The sequence below is a fragment of the Equus przewalskii genome, chromosome 5, assembly GCF_037783145.1.
Source record: "Equus przewalskii isolate Varuska chromosome 5, EquPr2, whole genome shotgun sequence".
Classification (NCBI taxonomy): domain Eukaryota; kingdom Metazoa; phylum Chordata; class Mammalia; order Perissodactyla; family Equidae; genus Equus; species Equus przewalskii.
In genome coordinates this window covers 55,425,972-55,450,887 of record NC_091835.1, presented here as the reverse complement: position 1 = coordinate 55,450,887, position 24,916 = coordinate 55,425,972, and the positions used below count along the sequence as shown (strand labels likewise).

At 39.0% G+C, this 24,916-nt stretch overlaps 1 protein-coding gene across 8 annotated transcripts in view; it reads right to left on the bottom strand.

Annotated features, from left to right (window-relative positions):
• The window catches only part of FAR2 (fatty acyl-CoA reductase 2), a 143,789-nt gene that overhangs the window by 39,292 nt on the left and 79,581 nt on the right, over positions 1–24,916 (bottom strand). For all 8 annotated transcript variants that reach the window (XR_011540342.1, XR_011540343.1, XM_070620949.1 and 5 more), the window contains exon 2: positions 10,642–10,870. Coding sequence is in view for 6 of the 8 variants with exons in the window: in XM_070620949.1 (XP_070477050.1) it covers positions 10,642–10,830 (189 nt within the window). In the remaining 2 variants the exon portion in view is untranslated. The remainder of the gene's footprint in view (positions 1–10,641; positions 10,871–24,916) is intronic.

Below are 24,916 nucleotides of genomic sequence, written 5' to 3'. Positions count from 1 at the left end.
AGTTCACCAATACCTCCTATAAGATATAAAAGATTAACCTAGAAGTTTTTATTGCCTGAGTGAAGACTATTTCTATAGGACCAGAAGGCAGTATGGTGTAGTAGTGTGGTTATCAAATGTTGGCATAACGCAGGGTTGCCTGGGAAGATGTTTAAAAAACAAAAAACAAAATCCTCAGATGTTCTAACTCAGGAAAACTCTGGAGATTCTGACTCAACAGTTCTGAGTCGAAGCTTGGGCACCTGTACTTTGTACAAGCTCTCCAGTGAGTCTGATACACACTGAAGGTGAGAACAATCGGTGTATTGGAAAGAGCTCAGGCTCTTTGGAGTCAAGGAAGGACTGCGTCTGAATCCTAGTTCTGCCATTTATTAGTTGTGTGGCTAGGGCAATTCACCTCTTGCGGCCTCAGTGTTTTCATTTGCATATTTATCTGAAATGCCAATCCCTGGATTGTCTCATTCTGTGATCTCAGAAAGCTAATGATTCAGCATATTTTCTGCTATTCTTAAAAACAATTATGCATTTAAAAATGTTTAGTTCACTTTGCATAAGAATGTATAATAAATGCTAAATGTGACACAATGTTCAGGTCCTCATTTTGTTATACTTTCTTTCCCCAAGGTCATTTTCAGAGTTTTTTGGGAATAAGTACCTGGGCAAGAAAGGAGCTAGATGACAAGGAAGATGGAGACCAATCTTAAGATTATTTCTACTCTCTAGCAACTCTGCTGGAGCGGCATGTTTGCATTATCCATGGTAAAGGATGAGGAAAGCGATGACACTAATCCAGAAGTGGCCATGGTTTTACCTTCCTAATGATGTCGTCATCATTGAGAGATATACTAACTGGAGAGCAGTGCAAGATAATCAGGGCTTAGAGGAAGCAATTTCTCGGGGGAGGCAATGCAACGCAATAGGGAAACCGCGGGCTTTAGAGATAAGGCAAGTGCATTTAAATTCTGCTTTGTCACTTGCTGAGCATTTCCTTGGATAGGTGACAACTTTCTTGGGCTAATTTTTCATCTGTGAGGTAGCAATAAAGCATGCCACAGAGTTTTGTGAGATTAAATAAGGTAATGAAAGTCAGATGCCTAGAATAGTGCCTGCCACTTAACAGGTTCTTCATACTAGGAACCCTCCCTTTCCGCATTGCCAACAAGACTCCATTTTTAAAAGGTGCTGATCAGACAGCTATGTTTGCATGTGTGTGTAATAGTGTCTGTTGGGTCATCCCAAGGTTTCTGATTATACTGTGTGATCCAGATACCTATGAAAACTGAATGTATTCTAGAGTCCTTTTGAATCCTGTGGCTGGTTGACTTTCGAAGTAAAATAAGTATGGGCAACTTGAAGCTAAGAAAGACTTGTGATTGGAAGAAGTTTTAAAAGAAGGAAAGAAGTTGGACATGTGAAATCATGCCAGTGATTGAACTAACTAGTGAATGGTATGATAAAAGAAAATAAGAGATTGAGAAAGTAAATTGCTTCTGTTTCTGGAATGGTTACTATAGCCCTGGGACTAAATCAATTTCCTTAATTTTTTTTTTCTTAAAAGAAAGGAAATGGCCCATAGGGGAAAGGCTTGACATGCTTCAACTAATCTGAATTGAGTAACTGTCAAACTAAAGACCTGTCACACTCTTTTAAAAGTGTGCATTTGTTAATCATGGAAATTTAACTTCCTGGCAAGCTTACATTCCCTTTAGTTGTCCCAAGTTTATAGAAGTCTCTTGCTTTTGGTGGGATAATTAATTTCTTAGAAAAAATTAAAAATAGTGATGGAACAAAACCAGCATTGGGAATTTAAAATACAAACTTCTGTTTCCAATTGCTTTTTCCTTTTATAGAGATTTAACAGAATCATTAACGTCAATCAGAAAATCATTTTTGGAAGTTGGGAACAAGAAGTTTTTACACAGGGTAGCCCGGACCAAGAATGAAAATGCTTTTTTTCCTTATGAAATAATCTTTGAAAATTAACAAGCAACTTTTACATAAAATGAAATTAATGATTTTTGTTGGATGCTTGTTAACACTCCACAATGTCAGATTGTTGGCCTTTTCTTTGCAGGTCTTATTTGGGTCACAGTTAATTTTTTCAGTTTGAAGTTAATTTGTTTGAATGCACTATTTTTCCTCTTGGGGATTAATTTATCTAATCTAGAGACTACCAAATGGTGATAGTCTTGTGAAAGGATTCAATAAACTATTTTGTAAAATCTTATCATCTTCTATTGTCTTAAACCTAATAAATTCTGTGAACTGAGGGCCCAGTGTGTGACCCTGCATGATTCATTATCCAAAACTCTCCAGGGTATTTCAAAGTTAATTTAACACCAGGGCAAATTAGGGCTTATTGAGTAATTCACATTTTTCCTGAGGAGTTGACTTGAAATATCCAGTGCAATCTGCCAAACTCTGCCTTTGTTTATAAATCCACTTCCTGGAGACATCATACAGGATAGTCCCTCCCTAGAAACCTTGCATCTTGCCTGCTCTTCTCAGGTGATGCATTCCAAACCCAGCACAGTCTCATTGTAACCCTTCCTTTATCTGATTACGGTAACTGAATAGGAAAAGCCCAACAATTTTTGGTATTCTTTCAATGAAACATTTTTAAAATTCTGACCTCACCATCACTGAATTAACTACTTTACTCTTAGTATAATTTCAAGTACCTGGAGTTTTATTTTTCAGGTGTGGATGTTGCCTTCCTAAGGTTTTCTTAAAGACTTATTCAAAGCAGATTGTGACCAATTTCAGATGCTAAATGGATATAAATAGACACAATTGTTGTACAAAGAAACACATCTCTAAGGCACTAAAGAACCTCAAAATGCTCTCAACATTTTTTTGAACTTCGCAACTGAGAGATTTATTTGCAATTATCTGTTATAGTGGGGAAGAGTCATGTCTTTTGTTAAGCAAAGCCATATTCAAGATAGCAAAATAAATGAAATACCAATTTCTCTATCTAAAATTGTTCTTGCTACAACAGAAAGCTGGTTGGTTCATAATTCAATGAGTGCATTTTTCATACCTAAGAGACTAAGCAGCCAGCTTGGGACCCCTGGGGGCCCACAGTTGTATAGCATGGGTCTCTGGTGAGCATATTCACATTTCAACACATGAAATCTGGCTTATTTTCCTTAGAAGCTTCTCAGATTTTGTGAAAGACACTAAGAGATTTTTAAAAAACAATGTCAAATACTAGAAATCATGTTACTAATAAAAAATAAGTCAAACTATTTGATTTTGATAAACAGTTTCAAAATTAAAAATCAACTGAACTTGTATCTAATGATATAATATTAGAAATTCATGACTGCTTTGCTGCCTTATTTATTTACTGTTTTAAAAAGTGGGTGTTTTTCCCCCACTATAAAAGTAAAACACATTCATTGTAATTGCATTTGGAAAATTTTGGAAAAAGATTATTTTTCGTATTTTTCACTGTGAAAGAGGGTGCTTTTTTCCTCACGATAAAAGTAAACATGCTCAATATAATTGTAATTTGAAGATTTGGAAGTGCCAAAATATAAAATTAATTCAAGATCCCATGAGCATTTAGGGTCATTACTTGAGGTTATGATTTTATGTCTTTTTTTTTGTTTTTGCACTGAATGTATTACAAGCGTTTTCTCATGTCATTTAATATTTTATAAAATATGCATTTTAATGCCCGCATAGCCGCCTAACACATGTATGTATCATTTTTATTGAATCATTCTTCTACTGTGGAATATTCAGATTCCAGTTTTGCTACTATAAATAATACTACAGTGAATGTATTTGTACATTTTTTGTGTGTGTCTCTGGTTGTTTCTCAGAGTGCCACTTTAATTATCTTTATGGGAAAGTCCTCAAGAATCTGCCATTAATTCAGACAACTTTCCTTCCATGGATATGTTCCTTTCAGTGCTCTGAAAATACTTAAGAAATTAGTCATATGTGAGGAAACTGATCCTCTCCTCTGATTCTTGAGCCCCAATTCTATGTGGCCAGTGGATTAACAATATCCTTCTTTCCAAAGCATCTCCTACTTAATTGTCTCCCTCTGAAAGCACGGAAACAGGAAGTGAGAGGTGGCGGCTGTCCCAGCCATGAAAGGAAAGGAAAGAAGCAGATGCATGGATTTTGATAGCTAGAACAGATGTTGTCTTGACCATGTTTCCTAGAGACGTAGCAGGAATCAAAGACAAACCGGCAACATTTTTTACTTATCATGTTTTAAAGAAAAACTTCCAGGCTTCACGTACTTGATATGATTGATCTACCTTTAAGAAGCACTGTATTTTTTAAGGTGGGTTAGAATTCATGCATTACTATGTGTGACTGGAGAGAAATATTGCTTAAAAGCGATAGCAGACCTACTTAGGAATAAGGTATGACTGTATTTAAATCACTCCGTCAATGTCAAAATAAAGGTAAATGGCAGAATTTAGACTGGGTCTTGATTTATAGGAGGTATTTAATAACTATTTGCAGAATCTGAGGCTCATCAGAGAAACTCTAACCCAGACAGGAAAGCTCTGAGTAAAAGCCAAGGGTGAGAGTGGCCATACAATAGAAGTAAACCTTGGCCTTGACCCAGACAAGACCACTGAAAAACTGGAATGCATTAAACTTGTTCATTCAACAGATTGGTTGATTACCCACTAACTGTCAAGCACTGTGCCCAACGTAGTGGACACAGTGGTAGCACATGAGAGTAATGACAACAAAAAGGTCTTAGATTTAAAAGTTAAAGGGAAAAAATTTGGATGATAAATGTGTTAATGGTTTTGGCAAACCCAATACATTTGAGCAAATGAGGTGGTATTTGCCAAACCTAAGACTTTTTTACTCTCACTGAATCTGAAATTAAGAAAGCATAAAAGCAGACAGAATTAACAGGAAATCAGAGTTTTATGAGTGTATTCCTTTAAGTATAACCCTACATTGGAGAGTTGGTTGTGGTGACCCACATGTTTGGAATAACCAGCTTGTACCTTTACCCTCCAAATTCTAACCAAATAGAGGAAAATTAGACTTCATATGGAATATTTTCATTTTTTAAATAAATGTTGCAAAAATATTAGACTACATCATTCTCCTTTTAGTCAGAAACCCTGGCTCTGTTCATTTTGCGTGGTTCCATCTGACCATGTAAGTAAAAAATTTATGGAAATATAATTAATGCCTTAGCTTCAGAACCAGAAATAGAAACCTAAGAAGAAATTTCCACATTTCAATTTCTTGAGTATTTTGATACTATAGTAATTGTTACCCTTTAAAACACTTATATCTTCAACAGTTTTACTATGACAGCAAAGTCTCTTTGAGGAAGAGGACAGACTTTTTTTTTGAGGAAGATTAGCCCTGAGCTAACATCTACCACCAATCCTCCTCTTTTTTTTGCTGAGGAAGTCTGGCCCTGAGCTAACATCTGTGCCCATCTTTCTCTACTTTATATGTGGGATGTCTGCCACAGCATGGCTTGACAAGCAGTGCATAGGTCCATATCTGGGATCCAAACCAGCAAACCCCGGGCCGCCGAAGAAGAATGTGCAAGCTTAACCACTGTACCACCGGGCAGACCCCAAGAACAGACTTTTAATGACAAAAGGAAAATACATTTTTTTCTAAGGTTGAATTTAGGAGTTTATGTGAAGGAAGGCTTAGCAAAGGGGAGGGTAGATAAGACTGATTGCTCACAGAAAGCTAACTTTGCAAGCTGGACTTGATACAATTAGGGCTATCTTGAACATTTGGCAAAAAGATTTTAAAATTGCTATCGGAAGACATCTGCTGGACTAGAAATGGAGAGTCCTAAGCTTCAGAAATTTGGCAAATGGCTTCTGGTTGGGTTTTTTTTTTTTTGGTTTTAATCACCATCAAGCTCCAGTTTAGTTGTCTCTGCATTGAAGATGACCAGTTGATGGTATGTTTTGGATTAGTCAAAGTAAAAACTGATTATTTTGTGTTTTACACTAACAAAACCAATAGAGAAATTCTACTTTGCCTTTTTAACCCATATGTCTGCTTGGATCTCCTTGAGCCTTAATTAAATTATGATTGATTACGCCCCTAATTCAAGATCCTCTCCAATATTATTGAGAATTCCCAATGCCTAATTTTTCATGGCACCTCTGCTCTTGCTTTTTCTCTAGCTCAGGTATGCATTAAGATTATTTTATAAAAACACATTTTGTCTGACATGTTTAGGTGTTCTGTGTCAGAAGGCATTTTTCTGATCCTCTGTTCCAGAAGTTGGTAAACTTCATCTGTAAAGGGCCAAATAGTATGGCTTCTGTTGCAATTACTCAACTAATAAACTTATTGCTGACCCAACCACTATCTTTCCCATTTTCATCAGCGTCACTTAAGTACTGCTTTACTATTATTATTTAAGTGGTAGGAAGTCATCTAGCTGTCAGAAAACAAAAAAGACCTTCAATGGAGTGCCATCCCCTAAGAAATAAAGCTCAAAATCCCATATTTGAATAATAATATTAAAAGCTAATATTTGCTCAGTCCTTATCATGGTCCATGCACTATTCTAAGTGCCCTTCTGTATTAACTCGTTAACATCTCACAACAGAGCAAAAGACAATGACCATTAGTATCCCTATTTGGAAACTGAGGCTCCGTCATATAAGGGCACACTACTTGAGGACAGTGGGGAGATGACACCAGCTCAGGTCATCTGACTCCTGAAACCATGGTCTTCTCAGTATGCTTACCTCCTAATACCCATTCTTCTGTCTCTTGATAAGTATCTGGAATATTCAGACGTTCTTTCTTCTCCACTAGCCCCTGTGCCTCAGGAGAGGATGGATGCTGTCATCCTAGATCCCAGGAAAGGCTTCTTGCTCTAGGTGCACGCTTACTCTCTGGCCAGTGATTGGCTTAGATCTGAAGTTTCTGAACAAATCAGTACACAGCATACCTCAGGCCACAGGGGTTGGTTCAGAAATGGACAGGTAACTTCATGCAGGCTAATGAGACGTATGGGGAAATTTGTTGAGAGTTTTGAGAAAAGAGGTTTCACCAATCTTGAGAGAGAGCTTCAGGGAGAGCCAGCTTCTCTTCACTCAAAGATCACCATATATGTATGTGAAACTTGAAACTGTAACAACGATCTTATTCATAACTGGGATAAGACTAGAACAAAATGGCAGAGCTCATAGAGTCACAGACCAATGCAGCCAGAGCTCTAGTGGAGTCATAATTACTCATCACTGTGTAGGATAGTCCTAGATTTTTTCCATGGTATAACCAATATATCATCTTTGTTTTTCAAGCCAGTTTCAATTGAGTTTTCTTTCAACTGAAAGTAGCCTAACTGATATAATTATTTGTAGTCTTTCAAGATCTGGCTTCAGCATATCTTTAGAATCCTTAATATCACTTGTTTGGGACCAAATAAGTCACCTAGAGTTTCCCAAACACACCACACCATTTGTGCATTTGCAAGTGTGGTTCTTTCTGCTTCGATTGCCCTTTGCTCTCCTCTCCCTGGAGAACTCATGCTGCATTGCAATCATGGTTTACATGACTGTCTCTACCACTGACTTGGCTGTATTGTTTTTTGTCTCTATGTTCTCTGTGCTTAGCATACACTTGATACATAGTAAGCACTTTAGTAAGTGTTTGTAGAATTAATAAAAATGATGGGTAGCTTGGAAATCTGAATCACAATATGTTCCTTTTATGCAAGATAATTATCTGGATCAACGCTGTCTAATAAAACTCTCTGTGATACTAGAAATGTGCTCTACCTGCTCTGTCCAATAAAGTAGCCATTAGCCACATGTGACTATTGAGTACTTGAAATGTGGCTAGTGTGACTGAGGAACTGAATTTTAAATTTCGTTACTAAAATTAATTTGATTTTGAATATCTACATGTGACTAATGGCTACTATATTGAACGGCACAGACCTAGAAACCAAATGAAAAAAAATCCAAAGATGGGAATGTGTCATCTAAATGATTCTCGATACCAGACTAAATGGAAACATTTGGAGACAGTCTTATTTTGATTCTAACCATTTTTTATCCGTAAGCAAAAAATTTAATATAATCTAGAGGTTTCTTTTACCATTCAAAAGTAGCCCATTCACATAATTTAAAAATATAATTTCAGTTTGTCTTTATTTTGAATATGAGCAAAATGTACTAGCCTACACAATTTGTGTTATGGGAGCTTTTCAGTCTCAGGACCCCAGAAATGAAATAAAGTAGATCATCTTTTCCATGAAAAATCTTTTTACGGGTATCAAATTCCATAGAGTGCCAGGAAAGTAGGTATTTGCATAACCAAAGGCTTATTTTTAATAGTCAGGTGATAGAATCTGTCCTTGTCATCCTCAAAATGGCCATGTAGACGTGATTACCACAGATGAGTTTTTCAGCTATATAATACACAACAGATTTCTTTCCTTCCATAATTCTTTTAGGGAAAAATTTACGGAGGAAAAAAAATCTGTACAAATAAACTCTAATTATCATAACAGTAAAAAACTGATGCCCTAGGGGATAGTGGGTAAAGCCAGACCTTATGATATCAGACCTGGATTTGAATCCAGAAAGGCTTGAGAGAGAGAGCAAGAGAGAGGAATAGATGGATGGATAGATAGAGAGCTAGACAGACAGACAGGCATTTCTGGGTGAGTAAGGTATCATTGCCCCATTTTACAGATAAGGAAACTAAGGCTCCATAAAGTATGTATCCTGCCCACGGTCACACAGCTAACAATTGGTATTGCTGAGATTCAGTCCTAGGCCAGTCTGCCTCTGAAGCCCATGCTCTTAAGCATCATCTGATAATAACAGTTCCCAGCTGATGTTGATGGTGCTGGTCAGGAGACCACACTTTGAGGAGCACTGTTTCTAAAAGTCAACAGCTGACAGTAAATAACCCAATAGTGGAAGCAGGAGTAGGGATTTGCAAGGCAGTTTCATAGATAAGTTATATATAGTACTACAAAGATTTCCAGAACAAAAGTAATGTTGCTGTGTTATCAAGTACAGAGCATCGAAAAGAAGAGTAGGTAAAGATTGTGCTGACCACAAATGGTCTCCCACATATTAATCTAGAAATCCATAAGCTGGCTACAAAGCTAAAGAGGCTTGTCTGCTCTGTGATGAAAACAAAGACCATCAGGGAAATATAACTGAGCACAGCTGTCTGAAGAGAGATCTGAGAGTTTCTTCTAGATTCCGGTTTTCTGCCTCATCAGCCTTTTTGTCTCAGTCTTAAGAACCATTAGTTTCGATGCAGGCAGTGTAGGATGCGAGCAAGCGTGCTGGCACTGGAGCCAGACTGTGGGGGTTAAAGTCTGACTCTCTCATTTGGGTGACCTTTGGTAAATTAACACTTCAGGTCTCAGTTTTCCCATTCATAAAATGAGGCCATTAATAGTTCTTACTTCACAGGGTTGTGGCAAAAATAAATGAAGTAAGGTGTGAAAAACCCTTTCAATAGTATCTGCCATGTACTAAGTATCCAGGAACAGTCAGTATTATTATCTGTCCCACTGCTGAGTTGGGCCATGAGATATAGGAGAGACTTCTGACTGTCTTGATGATGGTTTGTATCAAAATCTCATCCTGGTGCCTGAAGATAAATGGGATCGTCAGAGTTACTGGGCATCTGTAATATGTTGTGCTATCAGATATACGTCTCCATTAGATGCGAGCATTCCTGCACACTAGAAAGGAGACTTTGTAAAAACAAACAAACAAACAAACTTTATTTAAATTTTCCTCTTGCCAACTCTCAGTGACCCTGTACATTGCAAAGGGGACTATGAACCAGACACACTTTTTTTTTCATTTGATGCCTCTGGCAGTCCTGGTAGATAGTTGCTGTTGTTTCTCTTCTAAACATTGCAAACTGGAGCTTGAGTGGTAAAGCGACAACAAATTCATGTCGGAATTTGAGCCCAGATATGTTTGAGAGCAAAGCCTATACTAGCTTCAAATTTACAAATTGAAACAAGAGAGGATATGCATATATTTTCTTGGAGAAGTGAGAGGGTTTGATATTCAAATGCTCATTCACACATATAATGTTTCATTTTTCAATGTTTTCCCCTTAGAAGAACTTAAGAGATAACAGAAATAAAATGGCATAATAACAATATCATTATCATAGATAAAATATATAAACAGCTAAACCTTGTAGAGTTTAGACAACTGAAAGTATTACTGCATGGCTACTCAGTAATCATCCTCTCTGTGTATCATAATATAATATAATATATGATAGAACATCCAAAAATTTGGGGGAAACTACCTTAAATTTAGAAGAAAATTAGGGAAGAGTTCCAATGAACTTATGATAGATTTCAAGCCTGGACCATCCACTCTGGGAATTTCCACATTTTGATTCTTACTCGGTAATTTCCGGAACATAGATTTTCTTCTCGCCTGCCCTGGACAGAGCCCAAGCATCTTTCCCCTCTGAGGGGAACACATCACAGACTTCCATGAACAATTGGTTGCTATCTTGCTTTGTCCCCTATCTTCTATCTGCCCAGATACGCTGCCCCCATCCCCACCCCCTGACCTCCGCACCCCCTGCTGTTTGGGGTTATAAGAGAACATTCCATGTATCATCTTGCCCTCAGGCTCTTCCCATAAGGCATACCTTACTATTTATGATCTGGGAAACCCTCTGCTGCAGTGTGTGGCCAGCCTTGGGCCTCACAAGGATGTAAATGACTTTCAGGTCGGGGCTGGTGCGACACAGCTTCTCTATCAACACTTTGCCTAGGAAGCCTGTGGCCCCAGTAATGAGAATGGACTTGCCACCATAGAAAGCTGCGATCATGGACATGGTTCTTCCCTTTGTCCTTTAGAGCTCCAGACAGAGGTGCCTGAAAAGGAAGAGAAATAACAAGAGATTACATTCTCAGAAGTTCTAAATGCTGTCATTTAAAATGTTCCTGGTGCTTCCAGGAGTTCAGAATGCAGAAAAAGGCCAGACAGAGCGATCGCATTGTGGTTTGTTGGCTAAATGATTCATTTCAACCAATATGTGTGGAGCTCACTCTACATGCCAGACTTTATGCCAGGAACCATGGGCAAGAAATGAGTAAGACATGGTTCCTGCTCTCAAAGAATTGCTTGTTGTCTAATGGAGGAGACAGACACATAAAGAGATCATTAAATATAATATAGTAAGTGCTAAAACAAAGGGACCGCAGAGGAAGGGCGCCTAGCAGGATCTGGAAATTTCAGGAAGTCCCCTACAGGGCGTGACACGTGAAGTGAAACTTGAAGGCAGAGAAGGACTGGGAGAAGGGTGTTCCAGTCCAAAGAAAGTGCATACTTCCATATGGTGGAAATAAAAGGAATTCAGTGTGACGAGGATGTAAACGATAAGGCTAGGAGTGGCCCCACGATCTATGAAACCAGAGCTTAGAACAGCTATTCGATTTTTAAAAATTATAACGTAAATTAGTATTTCCATTGCAGTTTTATTTAAAGAAAACCCTGGAGCAAATAGCTTTTGGTTTCTCTTGAACAGACTGGCCCTGGCCTACCCAGCCATCTCTAAATAAATATGTTTTTCTCTTCCTTGAGCTGAAAACAGGTTGAGTGCCATCCTTTCCTTCATATGCTGCTCGTTGGGTTGAAACGTTGCAAAAGATAAAGGGCAGAGAAGGTTGAACGAGGGAGGCGATGAATCATAGGCTTTGTTAAATCTCAAAATAGCACGGGTCCAATCTAGAGCTCAGTTAGTCCATTCAAGGCCCTGTTTCCAGGAGCGCAGGGAAACAGTTAGCAAATCTGGTAGTGGGGAGCCAGATGCAAGACTTCAATGCTGTGACTCCGGACATAAAGCACCACCTGCTGTAGAAATGCCACAGGAAGCATTTTGTCTTTAAGCCCAGGTTAAAGTGTGCTGACTGGAAGCAGTGGCAGAGGGCTTTGACGGAAACAGAGCTGGCAGTGTGGGAGCAGTCTCTCCTCTCTGCCGGTCCGTCCACTGACTTTGCCAACTGCAGCAAGTCCTCAGCTGTCTGCTTGGGCAGGATTTGGGTGGATCCTGCAGAACTCAACTCCAGCGACTGGCCCTGACATCAGGGCTTATAAAAAAGAAGATAGAAACAAGTAAAAGAGTCAACACCCTGTCTGTTCAACTCCAGTCAAGATCCCTCAGCCTGGAACTCCTTAAGGAACAATGACTTTCCCAGTCATCATTTATAAATGTATAAATTATAAATTTGGGTCATCATTTCTACTTTGAGGATCTTGAGGCTGTGTTCTTGGGTAGAACTCTTTGCCTTTGAAGCATTCATTGATTCATGAATTTACTCAATAAATAATTTTGAACATTTGCCATGCCAGACTCTATGCTAAGTTTTTTTTTTTTTTCTTGGTGAGGAAGATGGGCCCTGAGCTAAGATCCGTTGCCAATCTTCCTCCTTTTGCTTGAGGAAGATTGTCCCTGAGCTAACATTTGTGCAAATCTTCCTCTACTTTAAATGTGGGATGCTGCCACAGCATGGCTGGATGAGCATGGTGTAGGTTGGGGCTGGGATCCAAACCTGCAAACCCCAGGCTGCTGAAGCAGACATTGAACTTAACCACTATACCACCAGGCCAGCCCCTCTATGCTAAGTTTTGAAGATAAGCAGATGAATTAGGCAAACAGATCCTTGCTGTCACTCTAGCAGAGGAGACCAGTGATACAAAGATAAGTAAATACATAAACAAGATAATTGCAGACAGTTACGAAGGTAAATAAGACAGGGATCAATGGTAGAAATCACACCCAATCGTCAATGCTATTCACTTTAGGAAATCTGGATTTCAAATCCTATTAGCTATATTCATTGAGTTACTATTTAAATCCCTTTTATTGAGGGTTAATGTGAGAAATATTATTTTGAAGAACACATTTGGACCTTGTGCTGAACAGCAATTAATCATAATTTTTGTCACGTTACATAATGTTACTCATATTACAATCTATTCAATGATTTTCTCAAGAATTTAGCACTCGGAAAAAGTACTGTATATCTTGCCTTGCCTGCCTTGGAGCTCAGAAAAGCGGTGTCACCAAGTTTCGAAGGCAGCATAGACCTTGGCTTAGCACAGAGATTCTAACAAGACCGTGAAATCAAATCCTGGTTCTACCACTTAGTAGCTGTGTGACCTCAGGCAAATTATCACTTTCTCTATGCTGCAGTTTGCTCATCAGTAAAATGGGGATAACAAAAGTATCTACTTAACAATGCTGGGGTGAGAATTATATGAGTGAATACACATAAAACTCTTAGAGATATACATTACCTATAGTGTATACTCCATAAATATCGGCTATTAGTACAGTCACTGGTTCTATGTTTTTCCTCTTAATGGTTTCTGGCTTTTCCTTTTAACATTTATTTCAGATGTTCTGTCTTATGCATTTTATATACCCTCTTTTGGAAATAGGAGGAGATACTTTATAACTCAATCATCAAGCTGAGTAAAGTGTTTCCATCAACTGTAACACTACTTGATGAGAAATCGTGTCCATTCCTTTATATATAAAGATGTTTAGGCACCATACTCCTTTAAGATAATATTAGCATAAGTGAACATAGTTTTTCACAGGAAAACATGGGAGGGAAACTGAGTTTGGATAGGGTAACTTCCTAACCTCGTTTATTCTGAAGATGTCAGATGCTTGTTTTGTATTATCATGCTTTGTGGAGTCATATTTTCTAGAAATGCAAATGTACAGTTAAGATATTTTTGGGCCAGACACAGTTTTGCAACACGTGGTGAAAACTTTGAGAGAGAAGTTAACACGTCTCTAAGCAGCCTATTGCTTGTGGGACAAAGGAAGGCTTGATGTGTCCCCAAAGAATGGAATTTGCCTTCTCTGTCCAGAGTCCAAATACTTCTCAAACACAACAAAACCCACAGCAGGGTTCACCAAGTGCTCTGGCAGGAAAAACAAAACATAAACCGGTATCTCCTGGCGCTCCTCATCCAACCGTCAAAAGCAGGTGGCAGAGGACTTGTGGCCACGACTCTAAGCCAGGCAAGTGATTCTGCAAAACGTCAAAGAGAATTCTCATCCTCTGATCAAAGCTGCATCAAGGTGTTTCTTCTACCTCTTGCTCCTGCTCTCAAGATATGGCTTGGTTCCTGGCCCCAGAAACTCCCATACAAACTTCGGCTCCCTGAAACCCAATTTCATATGGTACAGCTTTGCAAGGTCCAGGAATTGTTAACCCTTAATGCAACTCATTAAAATAATTAACTTAATTATTTTAAAAATGAAAATAATTTTACACTCAGTAACGGAGGCTATGCAAATCTAGAAGGAGGAAAATGTTTGGAATAGCTGCCCAGGGCATGGCTTGCCTTTCATGTCTTTTCGAATGACTAATGCAGACAGCAAAGGACAATTTCCTGTCCCTCATGCTCATGACTCGGTTTGTGAGAAGCCTAAGTCACTTTGACAATCTGTGAATCATCCTGTATGATGCAGGCTATCTGATGCTTGAACGAAAAAAAGAAGAGAATTGACGAATATATTTTTACTGAATGTCTGCTGTATGCCGGTCCACCAGGCCCTGGAAACAGTAGTGCACAGGCCTTATGAAATTCTTCCTTTCTATTCCGGAGCATTTTTCCTCCTTAAGATCATCAGTTTTCTATGGTCATGAGTGGAAATAGATAGTTTTTACTCTTTTTTTTTGGTAGTAAAATGAAGCTGTTCTCATTTCTAGAGAATAGGTGTTAAAATATTAAATCATAATAGTTGTGCCAAGTTATACATGTTTTGCAGTATATGGGAACTTTAATTATGCTTGGGGTGGTTCTTCTGGAAAATAAAACGTTAAGATTCAAACAATTAAGGGAGACAAGTCTATCCAAATTTCTTGGTAGTCCTTTAGAGAAAAATATTTTTAAAAATGAAACCTGGGGCTTTGCCTCTCAGAAATCTTACTCTTGCCCAGGGTTCTTGGTCTTGGCATTATTAACACCTTGGGACGGAGAAATCTTTGTTGTGGGGGCTGTGCAGTGCAATGTGGGGTGTTAGCAGCATCGCTGGCCTCTACTCACTGGATGGTAGTAACATCCCTCTTTCCCTCAGCCAGATGTGACAACCCAGAATGTCTCTAGACTTTGCTAAATGTGCTCTGGGGGGAAAATTGCTCTCCCTTCAAAGAAGCATTGTTCTAGCACCTTCTTTAATTCACATTTTGTATTATTCAGCGCATCTTACTAAAAAGTCAAGATTCAAGCCTTAAATTTCTGCTTGCGAAGCTAAATACAAATATGATCCACTGCCATGCCCTATTTTAGCTATATTGATTTGTTCAGTTCATAACTAACTACATTTACCCAAGCAAATTACACATGTGGCGAATCCTGACCATGTTCAAAGTGGAGATAAAGGAAGAGTTCTCCAGAGAAAGATTTCCTACTTTTATTTAGCCAAATTCTTTTCAGTCTCTGTGCTTTAAATTAGACTGTGAATCTCACCTTCCACAAAGCTTGAGCCTCTCAGTTTCATCCATCTAAACCTATCCTGGGCTAACTTAAGAATGGCAGTCCGACAAGCCTGAGATCAGCGGAGAAAAAACCATTTAGCATTGGTTGCTGAATATTCAATTCTCTGGATAATCAAGTTAATCTCATCTCTGGGTAATTCTCTTGCCTTTTTTTAAAGATTCGCAGTGTGCTGTGTGTTGAGGGATATCTCATGGACACAGATGGAGTTTTGGTTGGCAACGGGCACAGTAAATATGGGCTGGTTTATTGAAAAAAAAATCAAAGCTATTTTGTAAAATTGAGTAAAAGAAAGTTGTTCTACTTCATCAAAATTAAACACTGCAATTCTTTCAAAAATATGTCGAATTAAGGAAGTGCATTTACAAAATGCATTTTGGAGATGCAAAAAAAGAACACAAATTGGTAAAAGCATCGTGATCTCCATTACAAATCCCTGTGGAAAAGATTAGAGAGGAATGAAAGAAATGGCAATAGTAGTATAATAGTGTGATGGAGTTAAAGGTAAAGAGTTTTGTTTCATGTCTGTAATTTCTTTCTATGATTTTAAAAGGTAATTTAATAATAAATACTCAAAAAAAGAAGTTCTTAGAAAGTAATAGCAGCCAGTATTTTTGCAGTCTCTTCTTTTGCTGTGGGCACTAGAAGTACAAAGAAATTTGCAAACTTCCTTAGTTTAAGATGTGTCTAAATTATTTTAAAAAGTGTGGTTCACCTGACATTACCCACTGTGATGGACTGAACTGTGTCCCCTCTAAATTCATGTTGAAGCCCCACCCCCTAATGTGATGGTGTTCACAGATAAGGCCTTTGGGAGGTATTTCAGCTTAAATAAGGTCACAAAGATGAGGCCCTAATCCAATAGGACTGGCATCCTAATAAGAAGAGGAATCGACACCAGAGAACAGTCTCTCCCTGAACAGGCACGAAGGAAAAGCCATGTGAAGATAGAGCAAAACAGCGGTTGTCTACAAGCCAAGAACGCTCTCACCAGAAACCAAACTTGCTGGACTCTTGATCACGGACTTATAGCCTCTAGAACTGTAAGAAATAAATGTCTATTGTTTAAGCAACCCAGTCTGTGGTATTTTGTTACGGCAGCTTGAGCAGACTAATACACACACAAAAACACATGAATAGATAGGCTGGCCCAGGGGCATAGTGGTTAAATCCACATGCTCATTTTCAGCAGTCCAAGGTTTGCAGGTGTGGATCCTGGGCATAGACCTGTGCACCACTCCTCAGGCCACGTGGTGGCTGTTTCCCATACACAAAGTGGAGGAAGATTGGCACAGATGTTAGCTCAGGGCCAGTCTTCCTCACCAAAAATAATAAATAAATAAAAACACATGAATAGAGACATGCACATTTTTGGATAAGTGAGTAAAATAGCTCTAGATAATAATTCAGATCAACCTTTTTAATTCTGGAGTAAATAGTTAAAAGGAAACAAATGTGTCTGTCTCATTTTCCCATCTTTGCAGCATAGAGGGAAGATATTGGTTCTTGGTTTTTACACATTTGTGAAAATATGGACACATCTTTTATGATAAGCTACAGAGACCTCATTAATCCAAATTAAATCAATCCATTAATTTAATTTAACAATCTGTATGTAAGTCACATATCTGTTTGTCAAGTACCTAGTGAAAAAAACGTTTTCTTCAGTGAATTCTGTCTTTTTATTGCTTTGGTTTCCTGAGTATAACCCAAATTATACAATTCCACAATGAACTGAGACACCTTTCACTGTGATCTTCTCATATAAAGTTCTTTTGAGAGAACTGTTAAATTCTCGACAGAAGAATATTAACCCCCAAGGGTAGTGTGGGCTGCTTTTGGGGGCACAGCCCTCACTAATTCAATTAGCAATGCTCCACAGACAAGGAAAATCAGTTTGGAAATAATCCCAATGGGGGAGGGGTAGTCCCAGCTGGCTTTAAGAAACAAAACTTAGCAATCACCTTAACACATTCTTCCTAGCTTGCTTCTACTTAGCTCATTCGTAAGTCTTCAAAAAAACCCTCCAGGAGCCAGCCCCATGGTCTAGTGGTTAAGTTTGGCATGTTCCGCTTCAGTGGCCCAGACTTGGTTCCCAGGCACAGACCTACACCACTCGTTGGTGGCCATGCTGTGGCAGCTACCCACATACAAAATAGAGGAAGATTGGCACAGGTGTTAGCTCAGGGAAAATCTTCCTCGGCAGAAGACCAAAAAAACCCCTCCAAATTTAACAGAAATGAAAAAGCAAAAAGATATGACCTAAATGCATCATTTCATCACCATTGATGACAAGAGAGATTGTTACTCCAAGTGTCATCTGACCAGAATGGAATGATGTTTTTCTTGTTCCAGATGTTACACGCTATATTATAAATGCAGCTTTGATCTTGAACCCCAATACCTTGTGCTTATTTATTAATAAACATTGAGAACACCTCTCATCACTCTAATTAGGTAGTAAAACACTTGATGCAAATGCTGTATTTTATATGGTATTATTCCTCACATGCTAACTAGCACAGTACTCTGCAAAGAAAAGTGGTGCAATAAATATTGTTGAATCAATGAATGCATGAGTCAGGACTGAAGGACTGAGTCATTTAATCAATGAATAAAAAGTCAAGAGGTGATTCACAGACCCTAGTGGGCATCTGAATCATTTGGAAAGCTTGTTAAAATTGCTCTTGGGGCCAGCCCAGTGGCACACTGGTTAAGTCTGCATGCTCTGCTTTGGTGGCCCGGAGTTTATGGGTTCAGATCCTGGGTGTGGACCTACACACTGCTCATCAAGCCATGCTGTGGCGGCATCCCACATAGAAAATAGAGGAAGATTGGCTCAGGTGTTAGCTCAGGGACAATCTTCCTCAAGCAAAAAGAGGAAGATTGGCAACAGATGTTAGCTCAGGGCCAATCTTCCTCACCAAAAATAAATAAATTAAAAAAAACATACTCTTTCATCTACAAATCCCATCAAAAAAAAAAATGCTCTTTACTAGACACCATTTTCCGAGATTCTGATTTAGAAAGTCTAAGGTAGGGCCCAGGTAGCTGTATTTTAATGAGCATCCCAATTGGTTCATCTGTAAGTGGTAAGAAGAATGCTGGTATAGGGGATTTGAGTGTGTCTGAGCCCAGATCATATTTTGTACCTTAGCTTGTATCTTTACTGTAAGCCTGTGTTGCCCCTAAGATTTGTTTTTTTCTTAAACTGATACAAAAAATAATCTGTTGACTTGAGAATTCTCATTCTTAAAAGAATGGAATGTGGGTAACACAGTCAGGCAGCAGCAGAGTCTGGCTTCAACCCAGCCAGAGCCTGACTCTGAGGTTCAAGGGCCTCCAGCTTGCACGAAGTAGTTTTATTTTATTTACTTTTTTTTTTCTGAGGAAGCTTAGCCCTGAACTAACTGCCAATCCTCCTCTTTTTGCTGAGGAAGACTGGCCCTGAGGCTAACATGTGTGCCTATCTTCTTCTACTTTATATGTGGGATGCCTACCACAGCATGGTATGCCAAGCGGTGCCATGTCCACACCCAGGATCTGAACCGGCGAACCCGGGCCGCCGAGGATCGGAACGTGTGCACTTAATGCTGTGCCATGGCGCCAGCCCCACACGAAGTAATTTTAACCTGGAGACTTTCTACATATTTACTACAAGCATCAGAGTTCACGGGTGTCACCATAACAGCACACATATTAGACGAAGTAGAATGAGGACACATCTTTTCATATAAATCACTAAAGCTTTTAAAAATTATTTTTTCTCTATGTTCCTGCTTCTCAACTCTAAAAGTTGAAACAAATGGCTACTTAGAGGATTTTTTAAAATATATGGTGCAAAATCTATGCACAGATAGTAGAATAGCATACCAATGATTGATAAATTGCATTGCCCTGGCATGAAAAGGTTATATATCAAAGCGTCCTAACTTTTTTTGATAACATACAATCATTTCCTCTGCCGCTCCTGTGGGTTAAAAGACTCATTCAGACTCATTCAAGGAGAGTTTAGAAATAAAGTTGGAGATTTCTGTTTCCCCATCCATACAACTGTATCTCAACCTTTTATTTGACCAAGGAAATTACGTGGAAACAAAATAGCTTGAATGTGTGAAGATCTTTAACAACAAGGCCTGATGAAAAGGAGATAGCTTTAATATCATGAAGTCAGTCTACCAAAAAGACAGTTGACTCATAGAACACTGAAAAATTGCTACAAAATCATAGCATGAATTATTGTTTGCACCGGAAGATTACAATGGTTTATATATAAAAACACATAGTTCTTTTGCAGACATGTGGGTTACCAGAATTTGTTACTATCAATGATTAGACACATATTTATTAACTATATCCGTCCAAAGAAAATGCACAGTGTTATGCATTTCGTGTAGCAAGATTCCTCAGTCATGGCCACATACCAACTAAGTATTCTTGAACCAGGTGGGAAATTATATTTTTTAAAGCAGTTAATATGGAGGTTAGGTAATTATACATAAATCAATATGATATAGTAAATTGGAAATCCCTATTTCGTAATGGAAGTTACTGATCATAATCGGTGGCAATAACTTGACAGTCTCTCAGGAAATGTCTGAATATGTGTAAATGCACTCTTTGGAAATACGCAGCAAGGCCTTTATGAAGGATTAAGTTCGGAATTAAGGCTAGTCCTTCCTGTCACAGGACCTTACTCCATGTCAGAAGAATAAGCCACAAACAGCACTTTAATTTTTCCCTGATAATATACAATGAATTCTATTAAAAATCATCACGGATTTTAGGCATTTGTCCTTAAAAGCAGATACTTATAGATCTGAAAAAATTACCTCATGTCCCTATTAAGCTGTGGGTAGCAGCTATACAACATGAGAAGAAAAATACAGGTTTTGTCAATGAAGTACAAGCCATCAGGAAGACACAGTCCATCAAAGCTGCATTTGGGACCCCTTCCTAGGCCTAATGGTTTAACATTGCTTTAAAAAAGAATAAAAGGCACACTGTTTCTCCTCCAGTTACTACCTTATTTAAATGGATATTAATTTCACTTTAAACTCTCTTTTATAATGCTAATTAATGCGTACTATCCCGTCAAATCACCTACGTTTCACATGCTTTTTAGGATTTACTGGAATTTTTTTTTTTTTTTAGGATTTACTGGAATTGTAAAATGCACTCTTGGTTCATTTTGCTGTGGACGGGCATAGAATGTTTTCACATTATTAAGGCTGCTGTTTCACAGTCTAACTGCTGTTATCTAGTTCTAAATCGGAACCATTGTTTCAGAATTTATAAGCCAATGCAATTTTTAATAACCCGTTTTGTATCTACAGCAAACATCTATGTTTACTTATCAGTCAAAAATGAATTTTGATTTCTACGTACTCCACCCCAAGCTAGAAAAGATGTGGGGCCAGGGGGAAGATATAAGAGTTCCTGAGTCTGGATTCTTGCCTGTCTCCTGAGGGCCTGCCTCCAATCAGGAAGAGAATCCAAGTACCATGATGGTAAAAGGCAAAATCTGGCATAGATATAATGCTATATAAAATATAATATAAAATGAAATATATTATATATATAACAACATAAAGTATTAAGGTGACTACTGGATGGAGTTTTTACTTCTTTTGGGGGTGAACAGTAATTCATGTGTGTACTGTGAAACTGGTTTTTGAATAAGGAGTATATAAGGAGATGCAGAAATTCAGAAAGTATCTGGGGTAGTGAGGAGGGTAAAGCAAAGAGATGGGAGAAAGTCCGATGCGTATTCTAAGTGCACACTAGTATGGCTGTAGAAGATAGTTCCTAAAAAGAAGTCAAGGGATCCCAGGCTAGAAGAATAGATGACAAGAGACTGTGGAAACTTCAGTGCCTAGATAAAGAGATGGGTCTTCATAGGGACTGAAGACTTTTGAGCAAGGGAATGATAATCATCAGGAGGGGCTGAGAAGGGAGAGGAAAACACTCATTTGGAGTCTATTTCAACGGCCCAGGCCAGAGGTAAGAAGCAGCCAAACGAGAGGGGCAAGGCAGTAGCGGTTCTCACACTTTAGTACATACAGATCCATCTGCGGTGTTTATTTACTAAAACTGCAGGTTCGAAGCCTCCTCCCCATGCCTCCTCCCACGCCGATTCAGTAGCTCTGGATGGGGTTGTCCACTGATTACACGTGAAAAACATTAATACAATGAGAGGAGGACAAAATAAGGCAGACGTGGCTTTGAATTTTAGCTCTGCTATTTACCAGCCCTGATCTTAGGCAAGTGACTTGGCCTTCATCAGATGCTATTTCCTCATTTGTAAAATGGCAATCATATTATTGGGAGGATTTAATAAAAAAGGGTAGATGGAACCTGGCACATTTTACAGTTCAGTCAATGAGGCTGGTCAATGAGAGATAAGTGGTAGAAACATTGGGAGGACAATTTGTTTTTCTCTTACTCAGTTTCCACGTTCTCTCTTGCACATTTGTGTACCTGAGTTTTCTGCTGTACCTGAGTTTTCTGGAGTTCTTCAAAGGCAGAGACTGTGGCCATCGTTATGTCCTCCAGATATTATAACTGAATGAATAAGCTGTCGCATCTTGTGTCTAGCTGCATTTGTGTTCATCATCGATTTTATCCTACCTTGAGCTCTTTGAGAGTAGAGACAGTACATTCACTTTTTATCCCGCGTGCCTGATAAACCCGAGGTGCTCAGTGTTATTAAGTGAATGAACACATGAACAAACAGATGGATAAGTGGATGTGTGGAGGGTGAAGTGCACTCTAGTAATGGCTGGATGATAAGCCAGGTCTCTTGTCTCTGAAACCCCGTCTCCAGGGGCTCTGCCATATAAAATGCAAGAAGCTCTGCCTGTCGCATTGAGATGTACAGTTCCCCAGAGGCTGTGGGATCCAACTGGTTTGGAACATATTTCTGTGAAATCATTTGAATAAGTTTAGCATTTAAAGTTCAAATTCGGTACCACTTCACATGGATGCTAATAAGATAAGCTACTTCATGACATCTTTCTTTCCTGTTCATAGAAGAGGGCTTTAAAATTTCATCTCATGTGTTCATTGGCGCTTTCTTTCCAGAATTCACTGTGTTGGGGGGAGAAAGTGACCAAAATAGTCATTCTTGATTCTATTCTTGAGTCATTCTTGATTCAAATCATGAATGTGATCAATCAGAAGAAATTCTGTGATCAATCATTTGATTAATTTTTAGCTCACTCAGACTTTAGGAGCTCTGGTGAAAAAAAAAGGAACATACAGGAATATCTAAATTACAAACCAAATAGCAGGCAAGTTGATACTTTCTTCAAAATAGCTTCTTGACCTAAGTTGGGAAATTCATTCATTCATTCATTCATTCATTCAACTGCTGATTAAGTGTATACCATGTTCCAGGGGTGGTGCTAGATGCTGGGGATACAAAGATGAACAAGATCTCTACCTATTCAGGACAAGGTGCTGTGTCTCATTCTTTGAGAGTTCTTATTATAAAATTTTAACAATTGTGAGTGGCTGTAAGCTCATTGGTATCCTCAGAATATATCCTAAACTGAGGATGAATTCAGAGACCTATAAGAACCCTAGAGTTTCTTTTGGGCTTGGACAGTTCTTAGAAGTGAAATGAATGGGACGGGCAATTTCAGACTCGCCTGAGGAATTCACAGGTGTTTCACCTACAACTGAGATACCCTGCCAACTCTGACATAATTCCACAGAAAAGGACCATGTTATACCAGCATAATCTTGCTTTCCCACGTCCACCCAGTTCTAATTCAAACTCCAGTGCTGATATCAAGAAAAACACACCAGGGGGCCGGCCCCGTGGCTGAGTGGTTAAGTTCTCGTGGTCCACTTCGCTGGCCCAGGGTTTCGCCGGTTGGATCCTGGGCGCAGACCTAGCACCGCTCATCAAGCCATGCTGAGGCGGCAGAACCAGAAGGACCTACAGCTAGAGTATACAACTATGTACTGGGGGGCTTTGGGAAGAAGGAAAAAAAAGAAGATTGGCGAGAGATGTTAGCTCAGGTACCAATCTTTAAAAAACAAAAAAGAAAAACACATCAGATAGTAGTTTCAAACACTTACAGAGAATGTACTTCTATTTATTGAGCGCCTGCTGCCTGATAGGACTGTGATGAACGCTTTTCAGGGGTACAGCTGAGACACTGAATATACAAATGGTGTAATGGCCAGAGCATATAGAAAAATAGCACTTTGACCCACAGCCAGCAGTAGCCTGTCCAGGAACCCAACCCCTTACCTACAATCAACAACCCAGGAGGCCAGCCAGCTATCAATCAGATTTGCAGGCAATCAAATTGCTCTTTCTAGTGGCAATCTGGGAAGCTTAACAATAAATTCTATAACAGCCCAAACAGCCAGGACTTGATTAACAACTGACAGCCTCCCTAATTTTTGTCCCCACTTCCAACTTAGTACCAACCAGAGAAAGCCAAATATGTACCCCTAATCAATCACACAGGAAGCCTCCCTTCTAGTTAGGCCGCCTACAGCTTCCCTCTGCCAACAGCCTCCCGTCAGGGCACACTCGAAAGCTTCACCTTTTCCACGAGAGGACTTTCCCGCTCCTCTGTCTGCTCTGAGTCTCTGCCCGAACACAAGTGATGGGGCTGACGCCCTTGCTCCAGCGAGCTCAGAATAAATAGTCTTTGCTTGTTCTCATTTGGTTGGCCTTCACTGATTTCCACACACTCGTTTACAAGACGGGAATTTATAGAGATTAACTTTTAAATGGGGCCACACAAGGAGCAGAGCAAGGTTTTGAAGTCGATCTCACTAATTCCAAAGTTGTTCCATTAATCAACACCCAAACGCAGAAAAGATAAAAGAGGCTTTTCTTCCACTGTGCTTTGCTAAACCTAATTTGTACTTTTGGAGTACTTTTATTTTTCCTTCAAAGGAAGTGACTCCAAGAGTAATGATATTAGTCCACAGGTCTGCTGGGTTAGCAGAAAATTTCAAGTCAGATGCACTATTAAGAGTTTAAGGGGATACCTGGGATATATGGTAACTCTCATTCCATATTTCTTGACCACAAATTGAATATATGAACAGGTCTAGAGCCCAGTAGTTGGCGAGACTTGAGTTTCTCATGGGGGAATAGTTTTCTGATTCGTTGTCATAGATCCACAGGACCACGGTGCTGCCCACTTCTGCTGCATCCCAACGACTGAATTAGGGCATGTTACTTACTGAACGTGGGCCTCTATGTAAGTTTAAAAGCATTTAAAAACAACATGCTAACTCCAGCATGCATACTTTTGGCATGTGTGTACTCACTAGTTTAGAGTACTTGGGTGAACTCAATAGATTAATGGATTCAGAGGTTAAGAAGGAGCATTGATCAAGAATAATAAAATTTTAAAGAAAATAAGCTT